We start from the raw sequence: 24,256 nt of genomic DNA, 5'->3' as shown, positions 1-24,256 counted from the left end.
TCATTATTACAATTAAAACCTGTACCACTACAACCCATGAAAGGTCAGGGATTCAATACTTTGTAAGGATTACTAGACCAACGGTTGTGCAAGGAGGTGATTTGGTCAGAATCGACCGCCAGATTTTTACCCAATTAAGGTACCCAATTTATGAGGCTAAGTGACCCCAGGAGGTCACCTATATATATATCGATTCTTTCTATTATATTTGATAGTTTTTTATAATTATTGATTTTATACTTATTACTTTTAGATTAATATACTTATTTATTTTATTTTAATTCTTTTTTTTAGGCATGTGTATTTTTTTATATTAATAGATTGTAGATGTTGACGACTATGTTGGGCTTTATGCATGTATATATATTTTTTTCACTGTATTTGGTATGTTTATATCATTTTTATGCTTTTGAATTAAATTTACTTTCATCTTTAATAGAAAATAGGGAAAATTTTTAGAATTGAAATAATAGAAAAAATAAATACATTTAAAGAACGATAAAAAGCTAGGAAAAAAATATGCAAGGGAAGAAATAATGAATGATAAAAAAGGAAAAAAATCACTTATAACTTTGGCACATAATTAAAATTTTTTTTTATAATGTGGCAATTTTCAAAGTTGTGTGCTGTGACTATTTGTATTAATAGGATTATAAAAAAAATTGTGCTTCACTAGATAGACGTATGTTGTGTATGAGGCAATCCAATGAAGTTGCGCAATACAATATTTTTAATAAAGTGTTTTCCTCTCAATAGAGAAGGAGAAAAGGGTGAAAATAGAAATATTCAATTCTAATGGAAAAAGTCGAGAAAAACCGATCTTTTCCGATTGCATTACGGCTTCCTTATCTTTTGCTTTATTTACATGCACTATATGTATATTTGTTATTCCTATCCCGAGAAATCCTAAAATTCAAATTTTTATGACCACAGAAAAAATAATTTTTTGTTCATAATTTTCACTTTTTTTGGTCTTTAATTTTTTTTTCTCGAAAATTTGAGGACGTATGTGGGGTGGTAAGTGAAGCGCCCATTGCACCAGATCTTTTATGCTTAGTAACTGAGATATTTCTATATATTATTACACGATATACAGTTATTTAATTGGTTACCATAATGGTCAATTAGAAAATATAATTACCGTTGTTTTGCTCTCTTGACATAATAATTATACTAAATCACCCCGAGGATTATTAGCAGCAAGATTTCTGAATAAATTTGTGACTAAGAAATTCTTCAGTAATGATTCCTTACACTAGAATGCATAGTCGAACTAATTATGATATTCCTGCTCTCGCTGTGGCTGACAGTCCGGACTCGAAGCTGACCAGATCACCTCCCCAAACCATAGAACTGTTACAAATACACCTAAGCTGTTACAAACACGAACTGACCACACACTCAATATGCCTGACTGGTTACGCTCGATGAGGGGCCAATACCAAGATTACGCAACTTGGGTTTTCCGGAGGGAGAAAGTGGTCAATGTTACAATAAGAATAGAGAAGAGCTGCCATTTATAGCAATTTACTCAAACTAGACATTGCCTTATACCACAGTCTATCAAATCCAATTTCAGATTTTAAAGTTATTCTACTTTATTTTGCACATTTAACATGTTAGCGTAAATAAACAAAAATCTCATTTGATTGAGAAAATTAAGGACAACGGCGATTCTATGGAATTGAGATTACTAGATACCATCACTAAAACAATAAAAATCTAAAAAATTTGGCCGGAACTAGGTGTCACTGTAAAGTAATTTATGTTACTGGATTCTGACCTAAATATATTTGAAAAACAGATTAGTAAAAAAGTTTACTATTCGCTGGGCATCGTTATCCCCAATATGGTATATTTTTCTAAATGGCCCCCATTTTTCAAAATGTTTAGGTTTATTACCAATAACTACTATAAGTTGCTGAACTATTATTATTCATTGTAAATGGTTTTCTAGGTAAAACCCTAAATTTACTTCAGTACATCTGGCACTCGACATCCCAGTAGGTTATTTTACAATCTAAGGTTACATACTTATTATATACCTAAATTTTCCCACTTTAATCCTTTAAACATTGTTGATATTTATAATTATTTATTTATGCATAGTTAAGCTACTAGTAATATTTTAGGAGTAATTCACTGTGAACCTAAGATATACGTCAAGTCTATGTACCTTTACGGACAGGTGAACTTTTTCCATTCTCTTTCGCAGACATTTTACATCAGAAGCCGTTGAAATAAATTAGTTTATAATTACTTGTAGGTAATTGAAGTAATTTTCTTATCTTGCAATTTTGCATTTGAAATACCTTCATACTTGAGTCAGCTGCCAAAAGAAAACTTCATGAAAAGTACTCATGGGGTTATTCACTAAGTACTTATCCAGGTTCTTGCTTGTTAAGTTCCATTACTACCCTCAGACTGCCTATCCATCTATATATCTCTTTCACCACTGGTCTTCTCAGCTTTCATGTCTATTTGGAACAGCATGCAGCTTTTAAGTTAAACTTATTCGGACTCTTTGTTTCAACACAACTAAGATTACCTATTATTATGATATTTAGGCTAATATTTCGAAAGTGATATAGGACCGTCGGTCCCTGTGGTGGGGCGGGCACGGCCGGGCACTTCCTATCTCAGTTTGAGTCTCCTATAAGAATAATATAATAATTTGTTTAATTTAAAAAAAAGAGAAAGCGAGATCTAATAATTCTGTGTAAAAGTCAAACTTTACAGTTCAGAAAAAAAAAGTGTAAGGTTTCTAGGCCTCTGGCTAAAGAAAAAAATCTAATATACACTTTAAAAGATTGTGGGCTTATTTGTGATTGTTTAAAATCATTTTTTAAGGGGGAAATAAACAATAGGGAAATAAGGGAAATTCTAGTTTGATCTATGTGGTTCATAAGAAATGTAATTTTTTAGAATTTAAATTGTCTTAATGCTTTATCGATTTCTAGATTTTTCCCACGTTAATTAGTATCACTGTTTAGATATTTATAAAAGTGTTTCTATATTTTTCTTCTTCACTACCGAAAATAGAGAGGCTTTTGATTCAATTGAAAAACGATTTGTGTCTCTTGAAACGAAAAGTTTCATTCACGTTGTACATCTTATACATCAAGAAACTAATTTTGATCTGGTTCTGCCTGTCTTTTAACTGTTAATTCATAATTGGTGAAAATTTCAGAGGTTGTGCGAGTTGACATGGTCTTAAACATGATGTACCGTAGATATGTTTATGTCTGTATATAATGTAATGTTTTGTAACACATATACCTTAATTGGTGTATAAGTTTTTTTCGAAAAATTTATTCATTAATTCTGTAAATTGATGTCGCCTGGCTACAGGTGGGTCAATTTCTGTTTTAATAAGGAATTAGAATTCAGTCTGTTTCATTTTTAATCATGCAGTTAGGAAAAATTGGTAGCTATCTGGATTTTAATTATATCGCAAACTTTTATATTTCTTACATCTCCAAAATCCTTAATTCTTGAACTTGTAATTATCTAGATTTGACCATGGGTAAAAAAATCTTTTATTTCTCCGACCTTCATAAGGTCTAGATTCACCACTTGGAGAGTACATAATTGAGCGATAGTTATAAACGAATCTAAAGTCAATTTCGGGTGCTCACCTTGTAGATGAACCTTCCGAAGTAAGAATTATTCAGAATTGAGGTGGATACAACCTGCTGAAAGGTCAACTATTCATGAACATGAATTGTGTAAGATACTTTTGTAATTGAATAAATTATCGATAACATTTCTATATTTGTCCTTCCTCAACTACTTCATAAATATGATTACAAAAAAAGAAAAGATTTTAACTATTTATAAAAAAAAATTATTAAAGTAAGTAAATAAATTTCTTTTACTTTTTAATTTCTATTTTCTAGGTAAATAATTATGAATAAATAAAAAACTTTGTTATATTACTTTTCAGGACTTTATTTTATACCCTTTATTCGCTTCTTTATTCTTTATGTCATCTGAATAACGCTTCGGGCTCTTCTGCCCATTATCAAGTTCTTATTAATAATTTGCATACAGAAGTGGCGAAACAAGATTTTGAAAGTATAAATCTCAAATAATGACTAAATTAATATATCATTACGTGACTAATTGGCGCTCCGTACCTCCATTATTATTAATTTGTGGACAAATATCATTTTAAATTGACAATCATTTTTATATATTCCAAATTGAATATAAGTCCTTTTTTTTTTTTTATTAAAAAGCTTATTTTATTATTTTTCATTAGTGCTGTTTTCGAAAATGTTTTGCCTTTTAGTTTGAACTTTTTGTTTCGGTCTATCTGCATGCCAAATATCGGTGTACATAAGGAACCTTGAAAACTATTTTATTCGAGTAGGACTTGAAAATTGTCCATTGTTTGAGAATCACCCTTATAGTATCGGCATCCTTCAAAGTAAAATAAGTAAAAAAATAGAAAAATAAATACTGCAGATGGTAATGGATAATTAATAATATTCCCTAATTTTAAAGTTGTTATTATATTTGTTTTATAATTTTCTGAGTTTTTGTAATTAAAAAAAAATATAAAAATTAGTTCATATATAAAAAAAAAATCGATTATTATAAAAACGACTATTACCGCAAATGATCATCGTGTCGTTTTTAAAATAACTGATTCAAATAGACTTTTAATATCGAAGTTAACTGAGTGAGGGAAATAAATATCTACTGCAATAGAAGGTATATAGTATTGTGCATTATAACAATGGTCTTCATGGATAAACTGTCACTTACATCCTCCTTCGTAACATTTACATCATCCGACCGCTTTCATCTCCTCAACAAAGAATAGCCAATTTCAATTTCACAAAGGCATCAATGAAGGCAAATCTTTAGAACCGATATAAGGACAATGATGTCAAACGTTTTTGCGGTTGATGGGGTGAACGAACAGCTTCCCTGATCACGGAAGTTAGGAGTCATAGGTGCCCAGAGGAGACTGCATGGTGCAAATCACTCTATTATTTATTTACTTTTTTTTTTTTTTGGACCTAGCATATTTTTACAGGATTATGAATTTTGGGATGGATCCATATTTTTTTCATGCTTCTATTTTAGAGTCTTTCGAACTAAGGGATCAAGAAAAAAGTAATACTTACCCAGCTAGGCAAAAAAAGACACTAGCACCTAAAACTACATAAAGAACAAAATGCATGAGCCCTTTTTTTTATTGTATAACTAAAGAGGGAAATAAAATTTCTTGGGAGAGAAACATGAGTCCATCACATCACCTTGGGTTGAGAACAATCCATGAACTGGCTAATGGAGAATTTTTAAAAGCTATTTTTTCAACTAATATTCCGTAATAACAAAATTTGCATGTTTAAAAAGCGAATTTTTGAATTGCACTGATGGAGTCATATGGAGTAGGTCATACTAAATTTTTCCTATCATTATATCTGATAATTCAGATTCTGAGATCCTCAAAAATTTCAAGAACCCATTCAATGCATGGTATATGTGAAACTTATAAAAATCAGGTTTTACAGGTCACTTTGAATCCCACCTTCAAAGAAGGATATCCCAAAAATCATGTTGATGTTTATTCTCAGAAAAACTCTGGTCTTTGCCATCTAACCTTTATAGGATATTGACAGACACAAAAATGTAAAAACAAAATTCTAGATGACACCCAGAGTGACCAAAATGAGCTTGTCATACTGTCTGCTTGTGCCAAGAAGGAATTAGCAAAATTAAATAGCCAGTGTTTGCAGCCAAACATCACTTTTTTATTTACCTGCGTTCATAATCTTGAGGTTGCCATTCATTTCTAACCAAATTGGGGATGTTTACATTTATTTTGCTATTCCATAAGTGAATAAATATTTATTGAGACAGAAAGATATTGAACCCATACAACGGTTTAAAATTTTAAACTTAACACGCTTTAATGCTTGTCTCTATTTAAATATAAACCACTTATAAATATAATTTTCTTATTACTTCATCATTATAATCATTTAGGTCTTTATTTGGTTGAACCATAGTTCTTCACTTTTTCTTAAATTTTGATATAGTAAAAAACTATTCATCTTATGGTCACACTATCTTTTTTAAGCCTTAAAACAAACTATAAAAAACTAAGTTTTTAGAAACCACAATGATGCTGTAAGAAATTCTCCATAGTAATTCATGATTTCAAAAACTCCTAGGAGTGAAATAAAATAAAAAAACTTATACATTTAAAGATGTGTGTAGAGGCCAGTAGGCCTTGGATTTCTCAATAATGTGATTTTATACTCAATAAAAATAATCCATTGACTGTCCTCTTCTTATAGAAAATGATGAAATAAAATACTATTTATCAATCTCCCAAAAGATTTCATTAGGCCAATGTCAGGAAACAACAAGCCATATAATATAATATTGTATTATAATTTATTACAAATCATATTATATAATTGTATACATTATATTCAAGAATATATATTATATTCAATTTATATGCTTGTGATTAATATCTGTTTTGAATTATAAATAACTGGGTTTATCCCATATAAATAAATAATTATAACTAAATATTAAATTGAGCTCATTGGTTTAGTTTTCATCTCAGGTTTCAGTTTATATAATAAATCTCTTTCAAACAAATGAATTCATGTTCTTGCATGCTATTGTTTAGATTTAGATATTTCACAGATAAAACTCTTTATATTCCATAAAATGCTCAAATCATCTCAAAATAGCATTCAATAACATCAAAAAACATTGAAAACAGATTATTTCCATAATTCAATGTTTACAATGACATTGGTTACAAATGGTGTTAGTGAGGTTTTTGATAGTATCATGGATGTTTCTAATGTTAATCATTTTCTTTACAAATAAACTAATTAACACATTCGATAACTGTAACATCTAAATCTTACTACAATATTTGTACATATATGTTTATGCTTATGTAATATGTGCTTTGCTTGAATAATGGCGAATCTGACAAAAAAAAGGTTTTGATTTTACATAGAAATGAACATATTCTAAAGATAGTACCGTCGACTATGGTATTGGTACTGGTAATGATGGGGGAATAAGTCCAGCAAGTGTTGGCTGTACTTTCTTGATTGAGATCATCGTGCAAACTTTCCATAAAAAGTGTTGACATACCTCCTTGTTTTCTTTCTAGTTTCAAACATTTAAATAAATATTTAAAAAGTAATTCTCTGGTATTTTATAATGGTATCCTCATCAATTATTGGATATTTATTTAATAACTGAGGAACAATAAATATAAAAGTATGAAATTCCCATGATAGTGAAAGTATCTACTAACACAATTGTGAATTATTTATTTTTACTTCTACAAAAAGAAGAATAAAATACTTAAAAATATAAAGTTAACATTTAATCTAAACCTTAATTTTTTTTCCTTATAACAGGGCCTGCTATCTTAAGAACACAATGATTAAGACTTAAGAACACAATGATATTTAAAAAAGAATTCATCTCCATTTTTATTATGAACTTATTATGAATTGGTGGAAGACTCAGAAGTGAAAACAATTTAATCAAAAGCGAGAATGTGAAATAAATATTATCTGGAAAAAATGGAATGTGAGGATTTTAAAAACAGTAAGAGCTACAAGCACATAGCTATCAAAACTTTTTAGCGAATCAATGTATCTATATAGTTCATAACATATGACGGTATACTTGAAATCAGACACAAATATGGAGAGAATTTAAGGGAAACCTATATCTATACTTACCTATTCTAATATGAATTATAGAGGAAGTGGTGGATCAATTTATCATAATATGTTAGTAGTTAAGAAGAAACATTAATAGTATACTAGTCATCTGAAGGATTGGTACAGAATATAATCACATACAATTTTTATCTCTGTTATCTCCTGTCATACCTTTTCAACCTTGAAGTGACTAAATTACTTTCACCGCTTATTTCCAATAAAAACCCATAGGCTTCTAGTTAATTACTTAGTATCCTCCCACTTTAGTACAGTATATTGTGGTGCCACTGGAGATCTCAAAGCAAAACTAAAATAATTTTCGGAATCCCCAGAGATCCAGACTTAAAGTGGCTTTACACTTCCTACCGTCATATTCCTCACTTCCTTCCTCTACCATGTTAGCCAATCTTGTTGACCATTATACAGGTCAGATCTCTTGAAATTCAAATCCTCTGTTCATTGATATTGAATGCTGAAAAAATCAAGGCCATTCTTATTGGTTTCAAGTGCCTCCTTTATTCCCTCCCTTACTTTTCCATAAAAACCAACCGATTCACTTCTACTTCACAATAAAATACCTTGGAGTCACCTTTGACCAACACCTCTCCTGGAATAATCGTATTTGTCAGATCACAAGTGAATCCATAACTGTACTTAAAATATTCCGTGATTCCATTCCTCAGATTACCCATCAGCTCCTAAGATCCTCTCTTGTTTTCCCCCACTTTGACTATGGGTCCTTGGTCTAGGGATGGCTATCTGCTGGTCTAGAGTTGAAAATGAAGAAACTCTTGATTTGCTTTATAAGATTTATCTTCGGGTTTCCCAGGCACTCTCTAATCTCCTGTAGGTATATTGAGTTGAAGTTACTATATCCAACCTTCTGAAGGCAATACCTCCTTGATGTTTTCCTATTCTAAGTTTTTAAAATAAAAAAACCTACCTATACCCTTGATCTCCTCACTCTATGATCATCCATCCATTCACTAAGCACCAGATCCCAATCGATCGATTTATATATGCACTCCCATAGAACCACCTGCTTTAGCAAATTCGTTTATACCCTTTGATACCTTTGATACCCTTCCAGCTATATCAGTCAATATTTATTTCCCTGAGATGTGAATCTTGACATTCCTACTTTGTGGCTGCATAATTTTTTGATGGAAGACTTGAGCAAAAATAAATGATTTTTTTTTTCACATTGATGTTAAATGTTACTTATTGAGATTTTTGTATTTCATCTATTTTGACAAATGTTAATCTATGTATGTCCAAGAAGACTCACACGTTACTCCTCCGTCTCATATTATGTTTGTTTTCATAGATATATATATTTGTAATGATTTTCCTTTTCTTTCTTTTTTATCATCTTTAAACTTAGTAGATTTTCTGTTTGTTGGCTTGAGGATTCTATGAGAAAGTTATGATTTGAAATACAGTTTTGGTTACTTTTTTTTTATAATTTTAGTGGGTTGGTCCAGTTTAAATTTAACTTCTTGTGACCGCAAAATCATCTTTAGCCATTCCAGCTTTATACTAGCTTATATATCATAACATTATCATTATATCATAATGTATATATAATAACATTATATCATAACAATAAATATTATCCAGCATCTATTCAATTGTCATCACATATTTGAACTACCTGAAATTTTCCTAACTCTAAATTTAATTTTCATATTCTCCTATTCAAAGATTCTTTTAGCACTTACTAATATCTCTGCAAAGAATGTCTATTTAAATTTCTTGACTAAACTCATGGTTCCATTCACAAGACCCTGATGGAGAGAGATATTTCATCTATGGAGAAATTCATCTACAGATATATTTCATATACCTACTGATAATGTAGGAACTTTCTACTAATTAATTAGAGTATGGGAAACTACCGCAGTCGTTTTATTATAATTACCTGGTACCAAAAATATTTAACTAAAAAAAATATACATATAGACTTTAACCTTGAGAAGTTTTCGCTACTTTGTGATATTTTGTAGCCAGGGCTTAGTTTCTCTGATGAACAAAATTGTTTTTCAGAGTAATACTGAGCACATGTGATATTTATTCAATATGAAAAATATTAATAGAATCAGGGAAATGTTGTTTTGAAAAGAACTTGTTAAAAAACATCTATTACCCATAATTTTTCCATCAGGTATTTTTATAATAATTCAATTAGACTTACATGGGAGGCTGTGGACTAGGGATCACTGATTTTAATGAAACTTTTTATGGTGAAACAAAATCCAAAAATTTTAGAAACGTGTCCTAGGGTTCTTGACGATGCGTCCTAGGAACCGAAAAAAATATTTATGTAATTAAATTTTTTTTTATATAGTCGTATTCCACCTTTACTCTTTATATATTTATTTAAAATAAAATATATCCATGTGGTTGTATATGCTAATTTTTTTCCGAAAAAATAAAAGATTTTTTATGGAATTAAATGTGTTTATTGGTTCAAAAAATTATGTAAAACATGCTTCCAGTAAAGTTGGCCTATAAATTTTTATGGGGGAAAAATCAAGTTAGGTGTCTTTTCAACGTCTTTTGAATCGCTTAGATGAGTATTTTCATATAAATCAAAATTAAAAATTTTTGGACATGATTTTTGAAAGGTATTTTTATTCATCTGAAGTCATGGGTTCAAGAAAAAATCCATAACTCCTCAAAATTTTAAGAAAATCTGACGAGACTATAACTATTGAAATGCTGAATTTCCACTGTCATGGTGTGTGCCATTTTTTTTCTTTTATGGAGTCACTTCAAAAATGGCGCTTCTTAATTCATTTTAAAAAGAATACCACTAACAAACAAAAGAATATTTTTACCTTTTTCTTTACATTGATATTACTCTCCACGCTTATAAATCCCAGTTCCAGTAACAAGCACACATTTATATACGCTTTACTTAGCAATCAAAGTTCTTGTTTCTCAATTTTTCGAAAGCCCAACAGCATTTTCGGTCCTGAAGAATTCAGACAACGTGTGTGCGGCGTAATGGTCTAGGTATATGATAAATATTTTCTCGCCATTTTTGAGTATCCTTATTTGACCGCCTATCAAATTATCTTTTTTAAATTATATATGATTAACTAATAATCTTTCTGTTTACCAAATTAGTTCTGTAAAATTAGGTTTTGGTTTGAAGAAATACTGGAAATTGTTTTATTTGATCTCTTGATGTTTTTTTTAGTAATTAAAAAAAATGGTAGAAAAAATTATTTACAATGTTTGCCGTGATAAAATTGTCAACAAACCAATCATAAATCTTAAATTTCTATGTAATATCAACGTGGTTATAAAAAAATATATATACATATACATATTTTTTTTTTTCAAGAAACATAAAAATTAATAATTCAGAATGAATTGATCAATGTGGCTAGAAATTGTTTTTTTTAAATCCTAGTAAAAAAATATTTGTACTATTTTATTTTGTTTCAAAAATCCCCTGGTAGTGATTTTAGTTATTTCACGGTAAAAATGTTTTAAGATTACTTTTGGTCTACAGATAAGCGTATTAGCTCTTGAAAAAATAAAGTATTCTAATAAAAAAATGTTCTTTATGGAAGTATGCAGAACAAAATAATGAAAGGGGCGAGTTTAACCTTCCATTTCTAGACATATGAAACTCAGTGAAAAATAAAGAAATTGAAATTACATTAAAATGTAAATGAGTTTCCAAGTAAGAACCGAAATGCTCTGCTCTACATCTGGCACTGGATACCATAGTCGTATAAAAATAGGTTTTCCTTAAAATCTAAGGTGTATACCTCTATACAAATACTTCTTATATTCCAAAATGAGCGAAATTCACGAATGATCCATCATTGTACATAAACAGAGTTCTGTTTTCGATGTAAGTCATTGACACCAAGGTCATTAACTCTTCTATCCTTGATATATACCCGGTCCACCTTAGCGCTCTTTCCGGAGCAGCCTCCTACTCAGTTCCGGGAACAACACATTGCGCAGTGGTCCTGGGTCAGGCATCGGCGGAAGAGACTTCATGAAGAAATTATAAGGTAAACCTCTTCAATTTCACTAATTGTTTTTTTTAATTTTAATAATATAATACATATTAAGATAATTATTACTGACAGATGTACCGCCCCAGTCATTTATTATTACTATGTAGATTAGCTTCACTGACCATTACGGAACAAACTGTTTGCTTTACCTTATAATAATTCTAAATACTGTTTCATACCACATCCATGTGATCAATTTTATTTTACCAATCGTAAATATTTTCGTGATCGTTATTTAAATAATTGATTTCTAATTATTAGCTTACTCGTATTAGTTTTCCTATTATCAAAAAAATATAGATACAAATTTCGAAAAATATATGTTATATACAGAACTAAGGCATAAACAACAACTAGCATTGGTTGAAGAAAGTCTTGTCTCGTTAAGTTTCTGTTTTAATTTTATGTTAATTTTCTGAATCTGATTTTCGAATAATTCTATAAACACTCATAATTTTATACCCTCAATAAATAAAAATAAAATTTAGTTATTAATTAAAGTTATTAACTTTAAGTAAAAAAGTGAAGTATAAGAAAAATAAATGGGTGGTAAATAGGAAAATTCTTTAAATTGATCATAAATACGGTATCATCCCAGGAGTAGGAATTTTTCTTTTTTGTTGTAAAAAAATCTTTTTTTTTTTTTTAAATTTGTGATAATAAAACCGTAAAAAGTTTCTATAAAAAATGTACTATAGTTGAATACCCTCAATAAATTAGAATTAAGTTTAGTTATTGTAATATCATTTATCGAAAAGATTTTTACCACAGAGACCTAAAAAGTGAAATGTATGTAGATTTGCTTTGTCGCTAAAAATGATTACTTTTTTTCAAAATTATAAAAATTCCGAATGATAATTTGTTATTAATCGGTGAGTATCAAAATTGTAAAAAGTTCCCATAAAAAATTCAAAATATTTGAGAATCTATTAGCATTTGAGAAAATGTAAATAAATTATGAGAAATAAGTAATAATTTTAAATTGTTAACTTCTAAAAGTACTTATCATTAACGCTGTATGGACTTTAAATGTAAGCTTGATTTTTCTAATTATTAAATTTAATTAAAAATTGTTTTTATATTAGGGCAAACAATCGTCCATAAGTTACATGTTTAGAGTAAAAATTAAAAGTTATCTTTTAAATATTAAATTTAAGATATCGTACCTTGTAAATCCAGAACATCAACAGTACGATTATATTTTTAAAAAATCAAGGCGTAATTCCAGAGACCTCTCTTCTCAACCACACTTTTGTAGAATACCAATGAATTTTTTTTTCCTTACTTCAAGAATTCTCTGAAGCATCAATTTTTATTTTTTTTAATCGTATATAAAGTTTTTTCCCGAGTACGCTAAAGCGACGATATTTGTTAACTGTCAAAGTACTGTTAAATTGTTTTACGAACCAACTTCAGAATGAAATGGAAAAAATAAATATAATTTAATTTAAAAGAAAATTGTAACAAGCTATACAGAAATTGAAAAAGCAGCTTCAAAACTCTTTAAGCTTTAACCAATTGGCTCAGCTTGTCATTGAGCATCATAAGATGAACTAATATAATTTTTCCAACACACCTAAAAAAAATTCTTAACGTCAAAAGGCAATAAACTCTTGGATCTGTAACTACCAACTTTTTAAAAGATGGGATTCTGATAGATTACATTTTAATACATGAGAACATCCCATAAAAAAACAATTGCAGAATTCAATGATGAGATAATAACAGTAAAAAAGCTAATAATAGAATTACAGAGTATTGTTTAAAGTAAAATTGAAATATATTTAAGAAGTAAAATTTTTCATCAATCTTTAATTTAACAAGAATTTCTTTAACACTCTTCTTCAATCCATTGACGTCCTTGTTAGGAACCTTATCTTCAGGGTAATATGGATATATAATAACAAGGAAGCATTCAACGTCCTCTATTGCTACTTTTGTATAATATAATATCTATAATTATAACGTTATTGTATACTGATATATTAAAAACGTCTTCTTTGTCCCTTAAATAAACAAGAAACTGTTTGTAAGCTTCCTCGAGTACCTACTATCTTAAGTGATGATTCATTTTAACATGATTTTTTGTTTTGTTTTAAATTGTATTTAATATGATATAACAAATCACATTTAATTATAATAATAAACACTATATTATACTATGATATATGTAATAATATAATATATTTAATTTCAAAAGAGGGAGGTGAATTCCGTATTAGTAATAGATTATTATTCTGTTTTTTGTATTTTTTGTTACAGTTACATGTGCAAATGAAGCTGATTTTGGCAATTCTATTTTATTTGTTTGAAACAATTGTTGGACAACCAACATTCCTAGATGAGATTCAAAGGCAATATTTAAGACTAGGAATCCCTTTTCGAGAAAACATATACATGGATAACTTGCCCGTGCTTCCTGAGTATGACTTCATAATAGTAGGTTCCGGTCCTGCAGGATCAGTCATAGCGAACAGACTTTCTGAAGCCCCCCAATGGAATATTTTACTCCTAGAAAAAGGCCTAGAAGGGAACATCTACAATGACATTCCCTTTTCAAATCCGTTCTTGGTCTTAGGAGACTTCAGTGTGATTAATGAAGTGGAAAGGGAAGAGAACGCTTGCCTAGGCCTAGTAGACAAAAGATGCCATTGGCCCGCCGGAAACGGGCTAGGTGGAGCAACGCTCATAAACGGAATGATATATACTCGAGGCCACCCTTCGGATTTCGACAGCTGGGCAGCGGCTGGGAATACTGGCTGGTCATTTAGCGACCTTCTACCTTATTTCTTAAAAAGTGAAAACATGTCTATAAGAGGTTTAGCCGAATCGGAATACCACTCAACGAAGGGGCCTCTTCATATTGATACTCCGTTTCAAACGAAACTGGGAAGGCTTTTCTTAAAAGCTGGAGAAGAACTCGGATACCCCATTGTAGATTATAATAACCCCAAAACAATGGTAGGATTCGGTATTACTCAGATAACAACGAAAAAAGGAAGAAGACATAGCGCAGCATCGGCATTCTTGATGCCAGTAAAGTCAAGGACAAATTTACACATTGTTAAAAACGCACTTGTTACAGAAATTCTAATTAGCTCTGATGAAAAGAAGGCATATGGAATTAAATATTTAAAGAATAATGAAGAAAGAATTGTACGCGCAAGGAATGAAGTGATTATTTCAGCAGGCGCATTCGATTCCCCAAAATTATTAATGTTATCAGGAATTGGACCGAAAAAAGACTTGAATAGTTTAAATATTCCGGTAGTTGCAGATCTTCCGGCTGGAAAAAATTTACATGAACATCTTGGTACTCCAACACTCTTGTTTCTCATCAATACAACTGACAGTTACAATGTACCAAAACTACTGTTAAGGTCGCCCTTCGACTTTATTCAATGGTACAGAGGCGTGAAGAATATTTATGCTAACAATGGAGCAGAAGCCTTAGGGTACATGATGACAAAGTATGCAGAAGGCAAACCTGATATCGAACTAATTTTATCTCCGTCATCCCTTATTGCAGACAATGGTTTAATGCTGAGGAAGACATTGGCTATCACTGACGAAGTGTACTTCAAAACGTGGGGAAAATTAAAGTACGCCGAATCTTTTCAGATAGCGCCATTGATGATGTATCCAAGAAGCAGGGGTGCACTAAGATTAAGGAGTCGAAATCCAAAAGATCCACTGCTAATAAATGGAAATTTCTTCTCTGATCGTTATGACATTAAAGTCATGATAGAAGCGATAAGAGCATCGATTAAGGTTATAGAAACCAACGCCTTCAGAAAAATCGGCGCTGAGCTGTACCAAGAACCTTTGTTCGGTTGTGACCAATTTACTTTCAACTCGGACGATTACTGGGAATGCGCCATAAGATCGGTGCCGGTACAGTATCACCACCAAAGCGGGACCTGTAAAATGGGCCCCAATCCAGATAGCTCTGTCGTGGATCCCAGACTGCGAGTGCACGGGATGAAAGCCCTGAGGGTGGCCGACGCTTCGATAATGCCTTCGATGCCGGGAGTTCACACTATGGCTGCCAGTTACATGATAGGGGAGAAGGCTGCGGATATGATCAAGGAGGATTGGGGGATCAACAGTCAATAAGTCTAAACCAAAAATACATACAACTGTAAATAAGCATCCATTATATGTAATTAAAATATTTCGAATGGAGAGACTGATCTATACAAAATAAGCAATAAATTGTAAGATGATATTGTATTTATTTTTCAACTATGTAGTGTATACAAATAAATTATTTATTCTTATAGCTTTTAGAAACATTCCCCCCTGCCATATAAAGTGGGTACTTTTAATTTGAGAAAAATCTTACAGTTGAGCGTGATCTTGGAAAAATCACCTCCTTGGATAACTATTGTTCTAAAAATAGTGCTTCATTAGTATTGAGCCCGCGACTCTTGATGGGTTGTAGCGGTTCACATTATATTATTGTAGTGTTTAAAACAGAAAGTATCAACAGCCCTCATTAATTAACTTAATGGCTAAAATTAAGAAAGTTGTAAGCCTTTTGTCTGGTTCAATAACAACCAGTCTTCTTATTGTTGTTTATGTAAATGAGTTCGGCACCTAAATGATGGATATGACCAATACATTAATGACTCATAATAGAACAATATGAGAGTCAATAGTAATTGGATTTATGTGTATGCCAACTATAGGATGGATTTCTCCCTGCTAACAATGAAGATTGGTTTTTATTTTAAAATAAGGAATTTTACAGATGATTAATATATCAAAATCAATAAATATTATTAACACAAAACATACTACAATTTCTCAAAAACCCAACTCCTAGAAAAAGGATGAGGCAGCTGCCCCCATAGAAATGAAGTAAAATTAATTTAATAAAAAATTTTTTTTTTCAAGCAATACTGATTGTAATGGCTTGCCCCCCTCTGATTGATCATGGCTTCCCACCCCCCTCTAGTTTTGATCCTGGGTATGCCCTTACTACTAAATATTAACCAAATGATACCATGACAGCGATCACAATAGCTTGCACCATCACTATATAGTCTTCCAAAGGAGTTTTTTTTTCATTACTAACAGTATAATGTGTAACATTTCTGATCAAATTACAAAATAAAGCATTGTATATTGTATGAGGGAAGTTTATCTAGCCAATTATAATAAAAAGTTGGAAGTGTCAATTAAGTGAGACAATTAGTCCTTGAAATAGTAAAAATAAGAAACTGATAGGAATGATTTTAATTGTACTTCCTGAGCAGAAATAATTTGTGTAAATGTTTCATTAACACTGAATGTTTTCTTTTCAATTAAGAAAGAAAATAACACATTATGAATAGTAATAGTAAAATATTTTTTTAAACAAAAGACATTCATAGTTTTAATTATTATTAAATATAAATAAGCATATGAGAACTATGTATGAGTAATCAGTAGAATCATGTTAAGTCAAAATGACACCAGTGGTATAGCTTCATTTGTAAATAAATCGTTGTACAAAATTAAACTCTTAGGTCGCCTTTTTTCAAAATCATTTCATTTTCACTTTACACATTAACTGTAAGTATATATAAATAAATGACTTACTCATAATATAATCCAGATTTTGAATGAGGAGAAGATGGTTGGGGGTGCGGTCAATGAAACACAAATAAGTATGATTTTATCATCCACATTTATCATCCACGGTCAACTATCTCTCATCATTATAATCCAGATTTTATATTGTCATCTAATGCACAGAACAAAGTGGTCTGTGCTCATTGCTCTGGAGACTTCAACAACAATGATCCAAATTTTTGTAACAACGAAATAAGCCAAATCAAAGTGAACGCTTTGAAGGTGAATAAATTACGTGAAATTTCAGTGTAGACTACTCCTGGATGTAAGGTCACAGCCTTCACTTCAGTGCCTATAAAGACAATAAAATTACATTTATATTACATAAACAGTAATACTATATATTTTTTAAATATATATGGTATACTGTAAGTGTAACTATATGCAATGTACAATATTTAATTATTTTTTTATTTATAGCACCAAGGAAAACTCTAATACCTATAGACTATTTTTGACTACTTCAAATTTAAAAATTGGAAAATAATCTACAGAAGCTATGATGATGTATACTGGAACCAAGTTGAAAATCCAAAAGTGCTAAATGAGTTCAGTTCAAAGAGATGTACATATAAATAATAGGACATTTCCATTACAGATTAATGACACTACCCAATAATTCAAATGAATTATAAAAACCTCATATCATTAGCAGACCAGATATTAATAAGTCTCCATTTTTACAGGCATCAACACTATCCACCACAGCAGAGAGAGGCCAAAAGCAAATAGCTCACTGGAATGGCATAGTAATTGTTAATAAAGTAATAAACATCTCTCAGAAAACCATATAATTTTTTTTAACATATTTAAATTCAAAACATAGGATTCATTTCCATTTCCATTTGGATGGCCCATTTCCATGTGACAGATATTTGTTGTGTGAGTAATATCACAGCAGTGAGAAAATATGTCAGTGCTTGTTTACACACTGATAGCGAACCTAACATCCCTAACAGTCCAGCTTGGTGAATGAATGATTTAATAAAAAATATCACTCTAAATAATAACAAACAAGAAATATAAAAGTTTATAAGTTACATATAAAGTTGATGGTATGAGGTTATAAAGTTTGAAACTGTCACTGTCAAGGGGTCTAGATATCATAGCTGTTACTTTAATAGTTGATAATAAAAAGAACTATAAATAAAATACTAATGATAGAATAGAAAGAATCTGGCCTTAAATTTTCCCCTTGCAGACTATCTCATCAAAATTTGGCTATCAAAATTCCTATTAATAAATAATTTATAATATTTAATTCCTTAAAGTATATTTCACCTTCCAATCGCTTTGCAAGTTCCAACGTAAATAGAATATTAGCTAATTTACTTCTTCCATAAGGAGTCGATGGATTATAATTTTTCTCCATGTTTAAAGCTTCAAAATAAAGTGAGTCGCCTGAAATAAATTATGTTACAGATGTCAATTATAAATTTTTGATAACATATTATTTCAAAAATAGGTATCTTGGAAAATATATGAAAACATGTTAAACAAAAATACATTTAAGTTTTATGTTTCTCCAGAGAAGTTCAGAATTTACAGTTATTCAACACACAAATATTGTAGACAATATTTAAGGATCAAAATTATTAGGATTAGCAGTACTTCTTTTTTTTTTGTTACCCGAATGTGGTAAATTTCTGCTTAAAAGAGCAAAGTAAATTTATTAATACCACAAGCAATAAACTTGTTTAATAAAATACCATTCAACTGGAAATTTATCACAATAATTACAAAAAGCCAATTTATGATCTTTTCTTAACGACACAGAAGTACAAATTCAAAAATCTAGAACAGCAAATTACTAACGCATAGTATAGTATATATTTTTAAAGTAGCTATACCATAATAAAATATTAATTAAAATCATTAAACAACTAATACTTACAATATTTATGACCACTAGATGAGACATTTATTATCCTAGATGGACCAGATTTGATCATAATAGGTAATAACAAGAGAGTCAAAAGGAAATGTCCAAGATGATTTGTACCAAAATGAGCTTCAAAACCATCATCCGTGACAGAGTGGAAGTCCATAAGCAATCCTAAAGCAGGGATTCTTAGATTAAAAATAATAATAATAATAAATGTTATTAAATATAAGTTTAGTATAAAGCAATGGTTCCCAACTCATGGAAGTCTGAGGCCCATTAATCCAAAAATTGAACCATCCACAATCCACTCCTGAGAGTGGATTGCATATTTGACAGTGGGTTGCTTAAAAGTGGATTCTGAGGCTAAGATATTTATCAGTTTCAATACCAAAACATCAGTTAAGTTACTCACAAGACAGTTTTAATGATAATTTCTAATAAAATTTGCTGAACCCTTTCGACAACCCACCTGTTGAGAACCACTGCTAAAAAGAAAATTGCTCAATATTAATAATTCATGTTTTTAAATTAAATAGTTTCAATATATATTTTTTAATTTTCGTTTTTTCATTGTAACTGTACATACAATGTAAACTTGAAATTATTAAAAGAAATTAAGGGCATGCAATGGAAATACTATAAAAGGAAAAAATTAACTCAAACCAAAATAAAGAGAAGAACATCATAAAGAAGAAAAAAATACAAACAAACATTTCAAATATATCATTAATAAGTAAATATTGCAAAATGAAAAAATATAAATAAAAGTAATGTTATGAAATTGGAAAAAATTAAAAGAAATTCATTTATTTATTAATATATATATTGATTAATTTATTTTTATTTTACTTAATAAATTAATTAAAGAAAAGAAAATTTTGACTTTGTGTAACAGCATTATTATTAATCATATTCCCTCTTTCCATCTTTTAGTCTGTACTATATTTTTATATGACTTTTTTATTTGCTATTATTTCCATATTCATTAATTTTCTAAACCTTTTTTGTTATTCTTATTTAATTTTATATTTCACTGCACATCTTTTTTATTTTTTTTAATTTACATTGTTCATTTTTATATGAATTATCATATTAGCAACACCTCGGTTAAATTTTATTTTTGTTATCTGTTTGCTTACTTTGTTATATTCAAGTGTTAGTATCTTTTTTTAGCCCTGTGATGTGGGTCAAAACACATCAAACGCTTGCATGAAATAGTTTTGTTATTTGAGTTTTTTTCTTTGACTGCACTTGACCTTCTTCATTTTATTATAGACTGTTTAATGTGAGTCAACATTTCGCCTGCTTTGCAGTGCTTCATCAGAGCTAAAAAAGATACAAACAGCTAAAGTAAAAGTAAATTGGCTAAATATGATTTAAAAAATGTATATAAAAATGAACAAGGTAAATTAAAGAAAATCAAAATAAGATGTACAGTGAAAAGTTTGAATAAATAAGAATTACAGAGAGGTATAAAACTTCCCCACTTATTACCAATGTTGTAATGTTGTAATAATTTGATAAATTATTGAGGAACTTTGTCTATCTGAGCTTAACCCTAATTAATATCTGAATTTCACTGCCCCCTACTATAGTAAATTATCAGGTTATCTGTGGTGGCATGCTCAGACTAGTTCAACTTGGGGTAGATTTATTTTTGAGGCTGACTTATAAAAAAGTAATTTTCAATTTAAAACCAATATCAGTGTCATCTAATTTTAAAAGATATATGTAATTTTTTTTTTTGCAATACAATTATAATTAAAAAAATGTACATATGCCTCCGCCTTGGTACCCCATTAGGTAAGTGGGGCCCAAGGCAGACTAGCTTGTTTATAATTTTATGACTCTTTGCTTAGATTCGAACAGTTTCAAAATGGCAATCTAAAACACTTATTAATACACAGTTTTTCAGAAAATAAACTAGAAAAATTGCATAATTCTTTAGATCAACTTATTGTAGAAGAATATATTATAAATAGTCCAATAAAATTTAATGATTCTTCAAAATACCTCACAAGCCTTTCAATAATTAGTCTTATATGAACCATTGAATGCAAAAGTGTTGTGAGTCAAGTATGAAGTTTTGAGATTTTAAAAATTTTAGTGGAAGTTCTCTAAACTTTTTAATAGATAATAAAAGCTTATCTGTAAGAAGTATTCAGTCTCAAGTGTATCCAACTATTTAAAAAATATTTTAAGGTTATAGACTCTGTAATCCTTAAATAAATTTGATGAGAGAAAAATGACTTGAACTGCTTTTGCTCTCAACGGCTCAGATTTTCACCAGCTTCTATGGATATATGGGATAATATAGAAAATGAATTAATTAAGATATAAAAATATTAGGTGTAAGAGAATATTTTGAGACCGATGTAGGCCCATTTATGGGTTAATGTTTGACCTATTATTGAGAAATTTAAAAAGGTGATGGCTCAAATGAATTATTATTGGTTTGATCTTGAATATTGGAGGAAGTAGGTATACATTTTTTTCTCTGATTCATACATGATTTATGCAACTAAACCCACTTAACCGATTATGATTACTCTATAAATTAAAATGTATGCCTTCAGGTATCTTACAATTTCTGTGGTTCAAAAAAGTAGTATACTGAGAAAAAATGATAAGATTTTAATGATCATATAAATATTCAATAGAAAAGCATACTAACATACATTTAATACAATTGTTATGTTATTGGATTACTTTTTTTCCACCTTGGACCACAGTCCTGTATAGTTGATAAATGTTTCAAATTAATTTTATATGAGAATATATTATGATTATTTTTTATTTCTTCCTAATGACTGATCTATGGAAAGATTTTAAAATAAATTCTAAACAATCTACCTTGTTATTTCTTGCACAAATATAATGTCCATTTTCTTATTTTATCTTTTAATAATTAACAAAAAAAATTAATGTTTTAATAACAATTCATGACATGCAATCTGATTATTGGTCATATATACTCAGTAGACTTGAATGTTGGTAATATTACCATTCACGATCATTCTTTTTTTTACCCTAATTTTAAATGAATTATTGCTAAAGCTATAATGTATACAAATTATATTTTGATAAATTGTGGCCAAAAATAGTAGAAAAAAATATTTATAAGTAACCGATATTTCAGCCCACTTTGCAGGTTACTAAGTCCAGAAAGTAAAATAGTTTTTCCCTGCTATTTTTGTACCTTTTTTAATTAACTGATAAAGTATTATGTATATATTTGGCAGCATTTCAATTTTTAGTAGTCGAATCAGGTTAATTAACATAATGTATTGTTTGCAGCAGCTATTATATAGACAGAGATGTTTCTCTGAATAGTATTTCCAGTGAGCTGGGTATTCATTAGGCAATTGAAGTTAAGCACAATCTAGTATAGTTAGATAGATGACCATCACCACTCACTATATATGTGAGACCATATCAATTTATATAAATTAATCTAAAGTAGGGTAGTAAGACATTTTCATCTGTTTCTCAAAACTACAAGAGAAGAGCTTAAAATTGTGTTTTGTATCGTTAAGATAAAAATATTTCTAAGAGGGAAACATTTTTGTTTTATAGAAAATGAATACTGGATTAAAGTAGGCTGTTTTTATCTTTACCACAATGATTTTTGTAATGTGGTGCTATAATTGTGAGATGAACTTAAATTTATTGATAATTGAGATGAGATGAAAGTTAAATCTCAATTATCAATAAAATAAAAGTCCATCTCACACCTGTAGCACCACATTACAAAAAATTATAACCTGAAGATGAGGGGTCAAAATGTTGTTAGTATAATAATAAATCGTTGAGATGAAGTTAAAAATAGCTTACTTTAATAGAACAAATATATCTTTATCCACCTTAAATAAGCTGAGAAATAAATGTCTTTACTTATTTTTTCAAATAAAATTATATTTATATTTAGAATTAAGTTATTTTAGAATTAAGTTAATTTTTGTTTATATAAAAACTCAAACAGAAAAATTGCAGGAGTAGAGGACACCCCTCCTACATTCCCTTCCCATAATGATATCCTTAACAATATCTTTCTGTCACTTCTTCTCTCCTTTGTATCTATCAGGCCCTATGCATGGAGTTGTAACTCTTTTGGTGCCCTCATAATCATTCTCTAAGATGTAGTTAGCCACTTAAGATGATGGGATTTAAGTTACTACTAAACTTATTTTTAGTTTTTCAATGTTAAAAATCATCATTAAATAATTAACTTGAATGTTTATTTTTCTTTTAAAAAAAAATTAGGAGCAAAATTAGTATAATGTATATAATAGTACAAAAACAATGGTCCGGATTTACGCTATCATGAGGCAGATCGTTTACCTTGTAGCAACCAACATCCTCAGGTCGAGGTTGAGGTGAAGTTCACGATTAGCTCACTGTTGCCAGACATTCCAAATAAAAAATATTGCAATCGTTTATTCAAAATCATTAAAACAGGAGGTTTCCGGAATGTTAAAGTTCTCTTAATGCTCAACGTTTGTTGATTGTAGAACGAATACGATATAGCTGGGTCAAGGCTTTACCTTCACTTTGAGACGGGCTGTCGGCTAAGTGCTCAAATAAGCGAAGCTAGCTGAACTGAACTAACTGCAGCTAAGCTAGAAATAAATTAGAGCTCACCAAACACTAAGCAAATTATGAATTTGTCCAATGCAGTCTAAAAATTGCCCAAGTATTCATGAAGAAAATTCTAGGAGGGCAGAAGTACGGATTTTTGTTTTTCAATCGTGTAGCTTGAAACACATGATCTCAAATTTTGTGGGAAGATTAAATATAATTTTCATGGACGATTTCAAAGGTTTATTTTATAAACAAAAAAATATATGTATGTACTACTTGCTGCTGAAGATCCACGAGTTGGTCTGACATGTGTCTAATGAAGAGTTCTTTTTTTCTTTTTTTTAATTTGAGTATATTATTTGACTCCTAACGTGACCATCCAATCTTTTAATTGTAAATTG

At 29.7% G+C, this 24,256-nt stretch overlaps 3 protein-coding genes across 4 annotated transcripts in view; 1 reads left to right on the top strand and 2 right to left on the bottom strand.

The window, feature by feature from the left end:
- The window catches only part of LOC106684081 (glucose dehydrogenase [FAD, quinone]), a 13,875-nt gene extending 12,483 nt beyond the window's left edge, over positions 1 to 1,392 (bottom strand). The window contains exon 1 of one of the 2 annotated variants that reach the window (XM_014425943.3): positions 1,255 to 1,392. The gene's annotated coding sequence lies outside the window, so the exon portion shown is untranslated. Of the gene's footprint in view, positions 1 to 1,141 lie in introns of both variants that reach the window. The other variant, XM_014425944.3, reaches the window with a different exon arrangement.
- A 10,167-nt stretch (positions 1,393 to 11,559) lies between these two features.
- Positions 11,560 to 16,052, top strand: LOC106684050 (glucose dehydrogenase [FAD, quinone]). Its single transcript, XM_014425895.3, has 2 exons — positions 11,560 to 11,764; positions 14,033 to 16,052. The coding sequence occupies exon 2, from the start codon at positions 14,045 to 14,047 to the stop codon at positions 15,884 to 15,886; it is 1,842 nt and encodes a 613-aa protein (XP_014281381.1). The 5' UTR covers positions 11,560 to 11,764; positions 14,033 to 14,044; the 3' UTR covers positions 15,887 to 16,052.
- A 1,430-nt stretch (positions 16,053 to 17,482) lies between these two features.
- On the bottom strand, positions 17,483 to 23,963 carry LOC106684052 (retinol dehydrogenase 14-like). The gene is made up of 4 exons (XM_067050487.1): positions 23,616 to 23,963; positions 19,284 to 19,445; positions 18,671 to 18,790; positions 17,483 to 17,681 (listed from the first exon to the last, which is right to left on the bottom strand). The coding sequence occupies exons 2-4, from the start codon at positions 19,435 to 19,437 to the stop codon at positions 17,530 to 17,532; spliced, it is 426 nt and encodes a 141-aa protein (XP_066906588.1). The 5' UTR covers positions 19,438 to 19,445; positions 23,616 to 23,963; the 3' UTR covers positions 17,483 to 17,529.
- Positions 23,964 to 24,256: the final 293 nt, after the last annotated feature.

Source organism: Halyomorpha halys, unplaced genomic scaffold (assembly GCF_000696795.3).
Source record: "Halyomorpha halys isolate HHAL.00 unplaced genomic scaffold, Hhal_1.1 Scaffold541.1, whole genome shotgun sequence".
In the NCBI taxonomy this organism is placed as follows: Eukaryota; Metazoa; Arthropoda; class Insecta; order Hemiptera; family Pentatomidae; genus Halyomorpha; species Halyomorpha halys.
This window is presented reverse-complemented; position numbering and strand designations above follow the sequence as displayed.